At 45.1% G+C, this 7,500-nt stretch overlaps 1 protein-coding gene across 4 annotated transcripts in view; it reads left to right on the top strand.

Moving 5' to 3' along the window:
- The first annotated feature begins 1,596 nt into the window (after nt 1–1,596).
- Nucleotides 1,597–7,500, top strand: part of cbfb (core-binding factor subunit beta) — a 34,121-nt gene continuing 28,217 nt past the window's right edge. For all 4 annotated transcript variants that reach the window (XM_036544014.1, XM_036544011.1, XM_036544015.1 and 1 more), the window contains exons 1-3: nt 1,597–2,046; nt 2,795–2,881; nt 5,202–5,318. In XM_036544014.1, coding sequence (XP_036399907.1) covers nt 1,969–2,046; nt 2,795–2,881; nt 5,202–5,318 — 282 coding nt within the window. In that variant the 5' untranslated portion in view covers nt 1,597–1,968. The remainder of the gene's footprint in view (nt 2,047–2,794; nt 2,882–5,201; nt 5,319–7,500) is intronic.

Here is a 7,500-nt window from a genome sequence, read left to right as displayed (position 1 = left end):
TAGAGAACTGTCACAACAGTGTTCTTTATGTGGATTATGAAATGAACTTTTTAATTAGGTAATTCTATGAAATGTTGTGGATGTAGGGTTGCAGATGCAGACAGTTTAAGGCTCATTATTGTATTATAAACTAGAGAGAGTGATTAATGGTAGTGAATTCTGCTACATAACAGCAGCATTGTGTAGCTGAATGAGGTAGAACTGCAAAAGGTCCAAGACTAAAAATGTGATTAAAATAAAAAATTTGATAGAAATGCCAAGTTTGCTTTATTCACGCAAACTGACCTGATGCAGAGAAAGAGGAGTGACAGAAAGACCAGATGGCAGTGTCGAATTTTTCAAACATTCCTCTGAAATTGCACTCCATTGACTGAACTCTCATTTTAAATATGATGGCCAGGAGAGACTGGTTTCTATTGTTTAGTTTTTTCCCTGAATGTCACTGTGGTGTGTGTGTGTGTGTGCGATGATGATGGGGGGGGGGGGGGGTTGGGGTGGTTTGGACTGGGTCTGAGAATATAAGATTGTTCTTTATCATACAGTATGAATTCTCTCTCACTCTCTCTCACATCTTACATTATCAGGCAAGCTTATGGAAAGAGATTTTTCCACAAATAGCTGAATGGCAGAACCATTTGGCTGCAGCTATTGTTGATGATATGAAAAAAAAGAGAAAAATGATCTAATCGTGAGTGAGGGTGCAGGGGAGAGAAAGAGAGGGGGGGGGGTAAACAAATAGAAGCTCTGGCTCCCGTTCGGGTTGTCGGGAAGCTGTCTCGCTAGAACGAGCCGCTTTGACAGACTTTCCGAGGGCAGAAATATGATCTTGGGACGTTGCTACTTATTGAGAGGGTAACCACTTTTGTGCTCAGCAGCTCTACTGCTGAGCTCTACTGCTGAGCACATACAAGTACAGATACAAAATTCAACAATATACGTATTTTTAAAACCCGTTCACTGCTTTGAGTACGTTCAGACAGCATCAGTTCAAATCACCTGACCCTTATTTGAATACTTCCATGCAAATTATGTTTACACTGTAATTCTAGCCGATTCGCGGAAGCATTTTAGGGACGGACTTTAATCACAAGGCGCATACCTCTGCAAAGAAACAGTAGTTTTATTTCTTTCGTCAAAAAAGCCACCAGGTTAAATCAAACAAGTGCCACGACGTGTGAAGAATGCACGCCCCTTTGTTGCAACTGGAGGAAAACAACAGAATACACGTGTGTTTGTCAGTACTCACTCACCTACCTGTCAAAACATTTGAAAATAATAACTAGCGTTTGGTACGTGGACCATACTCCATATGTCTGTGGTTGTTTAGAAAAATAACCTACATACGTCTGTATGTTGTCCGATTGTATCTTGTAAGTAATAAACATTGCCTCACGTTTAGGTCATCATTGTAATGTTATTTTTTACTTTTTTCAAAATTCGATCCAATTTATTAAAGAGAAAGGCAAGTTTGATGCAGGAACACGCTTGCGCGCTCTCTGGGAGTGCTGCTGACTCGGACGCCTGCGCACTGCCGGTGTGTAGTGGAGAGAATTGTGAATGGGGGGTGTCTTCAGGGTGTGCAGTCAAAATCGGACTCAGAGGAGCCAGGAAGTAACTTCGAGCTATGCGGAGAGGCGGTTAAAGCAGGGCGAGCTGTGTCTGTTGTCAGAGGACGGTACCACGCTGGGATCGAGGAAGGAATATTCTCCCGTTGCGAAATCGAACCAGATCGCTGGCTGAGGCTGACCTGCTTCAATTCGAGATTCGGGAGAAGAAGCAGAGGAAGAAAAAGAAAAAAGTATCGTCTCATACAATAAACGCAAATATCATCGCACATTTCGATACTCTCTGAGTCACTTAAAAGAGGAAGGAAGAAAATAAAGCGGGATCGGGGGGAGTTTGAAAGCTAATATTTCCTCTTGAAGTTATACACATAAAGCAAAGAAAATTGATAAAATAATATTTAAGATGCCACGAGTTGTCCCGGATCAGAGAAGCAAGTTCGAAAACGAAGAGTTTTTCAGAAAACTCAGCCGGGAGTGCGAGGTAAGTCGATTCATTCGATGTATTGTATAAAGTGGCGGAAACTGGGTACCCAGCGAGATCGACGCACCACGTTAACTTCGATGCCCGTCGATCTTGTGAACAATAAGACCGAAGTTGCTGAATAAACCAGCCCTGTGCTGTACGATGAAAGAGCAGCGCGGTCCTAGGTAGCCCAATTCGAACGCATTATTGTTTGTTGGTTATTTGATATAAACTTCCTGTTTCAAACTCGGGGGATGGGAAGAGTGAGAGCTGCCGTACTTTGGGAAGTTTTAGGGAGTTTATTAGAATGTTATATCACAGCGCATCAGTCCGATGTCCTGCGAAGCCCCTGACAGACACACGACTATCGCTGCTGTATCTAGATCAGTCATGCTTTACTCAGATAGAAATATTGTGATAACATATCTGATCGTATGTGCTTTTCATCGTTACACGTTGCAAAAGTGTGTTTCTTGTATAGTGACGCATTAAAATGAACAGTTATTATTGGCAATATAATGTAAGTTTCTTTACCTCCAGTTGGCTGAGATTAATTGGTAATGTGTTGTAATGTTGGAAACAGATGGTTTTCAGTCTTATTTCGATAGCTGGATGATTGGGGTAACTTTTTGTCTAAAAGATTGCTAAGGTTAGATGCATCAATACGTGGGGGTGTATTATCGTAATGCAAGCAATGTAAAGGTTTACCCTGACAAGACTTGATTTCACCGTTAGTGTAAATGACGTTTCTTTTTGTTTTTATAAGATTAAATACACCGGTTTCCGAGACAGACCGCACGAGGAAAGGCAGGCCAGGTTCCAGAACGCCTGTCGAGACGGACGCTCAGAAATAGTGAGTATTTGATCTTTTAAAAGGAGATTTCAACTTCAATTTCAATCCAATAAAAGAAAAGCATTGTGTCCAACTTAATGCCTTTCATGTGTTTCTAAACATAATTACCCGGAACTAGACAGTTTGTCTTGGAGCAGCCAGAAATCCTCTTCCTTATTTATATTTTTCACGATACAACCCATATAAAAATACTGATTGAGGATGAGTGTGTTTACATAACTATCCACATCAGACTGTTGAGTAGTTGGGTGCCTTTATGGTTCAGGTCTGTTTCGCATCTTTCTGTTTTCTCCGTATTTCCAAAAACGCGAAACGGCCGCTTGGCAATGAATGGGAGGCACCCGCGCGGGCTGCTCGTGGTGCATTTTACCGTCTCGCGCCGTCATTCCTTCTTCAGTAATCATCTACTACGTGATATTTTTCAGCAGTGCTTCGTAATGAAGTCAGTTGGCTATAATTATAGATTCTTTAAAAATACCTTGAGGTAATATGTATTCAGTTAGTGCCCCCCCCCCCCTGACTTTTGAACGTATGTGTCGAAGTGTGCGCGTCTTACCCTCAGTCCCGTGTACAGTGGACTAATTTAAGTGGCCTAAAGACGATCTTATTTTTTATTTGAAGCTCAGCAGTTGAAATTTAATATGCCCAACCCGTTTCCACACCAATTCTGATAACATTATCATATTAGGGCAAATGCCAGCTACACCTTTTTTACCCCGTACAGATACATTGCAACAAAGTCTGTAACCTTTTTGATCGTTATGTGTTGATAATAGCAGGTGTGTTTGCTTTATACCCCCGGTTTCTGCATACAGTGTATGGGCCAGAGACGCATTTTTCACGGCCGTGGTGTTTTGGCTTTAGAATACACCACTGTCACGATTCAGCCGTTTGCTTTTGCAGACAGTATTTCTCAAAGTGACCCGTTTAAGATGTCCATTGTCAATATGTTAAGGGACATTTTTTAACAAAAAGAAATTCCCGAATGACTATGTAATAATAAACAAACATTTTCCTCAGAGACAGACTTGTAAACCACAAGTCAGAGAATTAAAAAAAAAGGAATCAAAAACAAAACGATAAAGCTGCCGACAGTGCATTATTGCCAGAGAGAGAATGAACGCCTCCATTAAAAGCAGTTTGAAATAAAAGCAATTTGCTTAATGCAAATACCATTTGGACATGTTTTTCTCTGCTGACTTTTTTCCCTCGTTGATGTAAACCATTTGTGAGGGACTAACAGGGTGGATTTCTGCGCTGTGTCCTTCAGTGGCTTCTGTGTGTTCAGTGATTAAAGCACGCCTGGGTCAGGGCCTCTCTCCGGCTCAGTGCCTTTCAGCTTACTGTACCAAATCAACCACTGTGCCTCCAGTTTTGTTAAAAAATATTTTTGTTTTAGATGCCTGTTTGAGAATAAAGTGTTTGTGAGAGAGTGTATATACGTGTGTGTGTGTGTGTGTGTGTGAGTGTGTGACTGTGCGTGTTTGTAAGACATTTTCATAGATATTTTTCTTTTAATTGATACATATGTGTTAAGTGGAGGGCTTTGTGAGTGCTTTGGGTATGTGAGTGGGAGTGCGGTCATAAAAAGCCTTCATGGGCCGTGTGATAATATTATATTTATTCCAGGTATCCTAGCAGGGCAGGAAGCAGCGGGAATCTGTGGTAATAAAAAGTGAACATGACGTGCCTTTTCTTCCCAGACTCTGGTTATGCATCCCGCTCTCTGCGTTTAGCAAGCCATTCAGGCTCCTTGCTATTAATGTCAGTGGAAGGACTCGTTTAAAATAATATATAGATTTTTCCCCTGCTCTCTCTTTTTTAGGCCTGTATCTTGTTCTGCTAGCAGTGGCTGCTGGTAAAACAGATTCAGATGTGTGTAACTCAATACTTAAGATTGAGAAAATGATGACTCTCGTCTTTTCCCCCTCTTTCTTCTCTGACCCTGGCTCCATGTGCTCTCTCTCTCTCTCTCTCGCTCTCTCTCTCTCTCTCTCCTCTCTCTCCCTCTCTCTCTCTCCCTCTCCCTCCCTCTCTCTCTGTCTCTCCCCCCCCTCTCTCTCTCCCTCTCTCTTTCTCTCCCTCTCTCTCTCTTTCCCTCTCTCTTTCTCTCCCTCTCTCTCTCTTTCCCTCTCTCTCTCTCTCTCTCTCTCTCTCTCTCCCTCTCCCTCTCCCTCTCTCTTTCTCTCCCTCTCTTTTGCACTCCCCCCTCTCTGTCTCTGTCTCTCTCTCTCTCTGAAGTGAAAAATAAATGGCAGACTGCATAATTTATGGAAGGTCCTGCTTTCTGATCCTGTTTGTATTGATTTCTCTCTAAAAGGCTTTTGTGGCCACGGGAACCAATCTCTCCCTGCAGTTCTTCCCAGCCAACCTGCACGGAGACCAGCGCCAGGCCCCCACCCGCGAGTATGTGGACTTCGAGAGGGAGACGGGGAAGGTAAGCTCAGCCGCTCGGTCCGGGATGGGAACCCGTGTCTGGCTGTGGATTTTCCACTGAGACGCAGGCGAAACGTTTCGCCTCTCCAAACACAGCACCTCATGGGCCTGACAGCCTGTCCTCTCCCTCAGCATTCAGAGTATTCACGTTTCAGTGTCATTTTTCTGAGGTGAATTTTATGATGTGTGTGTGTGCGTTTCTCAAGCCCTACTTCTGTTTCAGTAAACAGAAAAATGGTTGGTCTTCCACTCGCTAAAAAGGCCCTGTCGGATCCTGAAGCGGTTTTGCTTCTGACAGTATAGCCATGTTGTGCCTGTATTGTGGCTGTGATTATGAACTCGGACATTTTAGTTGCTCAAGGTAGCATGGCATCACCCCCACCCTTAGGAAGACCCCCCCTTCAGAGGAGTGTGTGTTCTGTTCTGTCTGCTTGGTGACAGACAGTGCCACATCTCTGTCAGATGCACCAATCAGAGGATGGGAGCAGGGGGTGCAGAAACAGAATAACCCAGTGAGGCACTGTGGGTAGGATGTAAGGACCAGCCTGTGTGTCTGCTGGAGAATCCTACATTTCCACTCACTGTGAGTCTATGAACTGAGCTCCGATTGGCTAGCTGTCACACCTGGTGGTTTCTGCTTTGGCCATAAGCCTTTTTCATCACTGTTATCATAATCATTATCCATTATGGGAACACAGTGTGGTGGCGTAAAGCATCTCCACCATGACATCACTACTGCAACTTACTGGGCCTCCAAAATAAAGCATGACTTTGCATTCTGTTATAGTCAGCTGTGTTTTCCAAACCAAACCCCTGCTGCTCCTTCGCCTTGCACGGTTTGAGTTTTGTTGTGTTGCTGGGCAATTCCTCCCAGACTGGGGCTGAAAACCATCGGTACTCGCAGACCAACCCACAAATTATCTCCGAAATCACTTGCCTTACGCCATTCCCAAACTAAGTGAAAAATGGTTAAGTTGTATTCTGGTTTGGAGCTGTGTTAGGCAAGGTGAGGTAGTTCTGGTGTTTGTTTACTTTTTAATTCCCTGATCTGCAGCATGTTAATCAGTTAGTCCTCTTAGATGTGAGTTAACTGGTTAATTTGTTCCGGTGTGTGTGAACTGGTTAGTGCCCAGTAGCGGTGCATGTTGACAAGTAGTTCTGTGGTGTGTGTTACCCGGTTATGTCTGTCCTGTGGTGTGTGTTATCTGGTTAAGTCTGTCCTGCGGTGTGTGTTACCCGGTTAGGTCTGTCCTGTGGTGTGTGTTATCTGGTTAGGTCTGTCCTGTGGTGTGTGTAACCCGGTTCGGTCTCTCCTGTGGTGTGTGTTACCTGGTTAGGTCTATCATGTGATGTGTGTTACCCGGTTAGGTGTGTGATGGTTTGAGCAGATGGGCTCGGCAGAGCTATGCTCATTAGGCCCGGGAGGCTGGCAGCTGGAGGAGATCAATGAACCTTTGGCCCCTTGCTGACGGGCTAATCTTTCGCTGTTAATTATTCAGAAAGCATCAGCAGCAAGCAGCATTCTGCAAAGGAAGTGACACGTTCACGGGCCTGCTGGTAACGTTAGCTGCCGTCAGCTCTGCCCCGCACAGCCCAATACAACTTTAATGAGCCGTTAAAAATAACCGCTGATCTCAGGACAGTGCGCGGACGGGAGGCACAGGGCGGCGCTCTCACCTGTGCCCGGGGTGCGAGGCTGTGGGGCCACCTTCCTCACTGTAATTACCCCAGTGCAGACTCTAATTAGAGAAATACAGGATTCATTATTTAAGGAGAGGCTGTTGACGTTCACAGGGAGGCCTAGCTGCTGTGCAGAGCTTGGGGGGGGGTGGTTTGCAACAGCTTTGGCCTCCAGCCTCTCTCCCAGCCTCCCTCTGCATCTCCTGTCTCTTTCTCTGCGTCCCTTTCTGCCTCTCCCTGCCTCTCTCCCTGTCTCTCTCTCCCTGCCTCTCTCCCTGTCTCTCTCTCCCTGTCTCTCTCTCCCTGTCTCTCTCTCCCTGTCTCTCTCTCCCTGTCTCTCTCCCCCTGCCTCTCTCTCCCTGCCTCTCTCTCCCCCTGCCTCTCTCTCTCCCTGTCTCTCTCTCTCCCTGTCTCTCTCTCTCCCTGTCTCTCTCTCCCTGTCTCTCTCTCTCCCCCTGTCTCTCTCTCTCCCCCTGTCTCTCTCTCTCCCCCTGTCTCTCTCT

Source organism: Megalops cyprinoides, chromosome 13, assembly GCF_013368585.1.
Source record: "Megalops cyprinoides isolate fMegCyp1 chromosome 13, fMegCyp1.pri, whole genome shotgun sequence".
NCBI lineage: Eukaryota > Metazoa > Chordata > Actinopteri > Elopiformes > Megalopidae > Megalops > Megalops cyprinoides.
The sequence above is the reverse complement of the archived record's forward strand: the minus strand, read 5'-3'. Positions and strand labels throughout refer to the sequence as shown.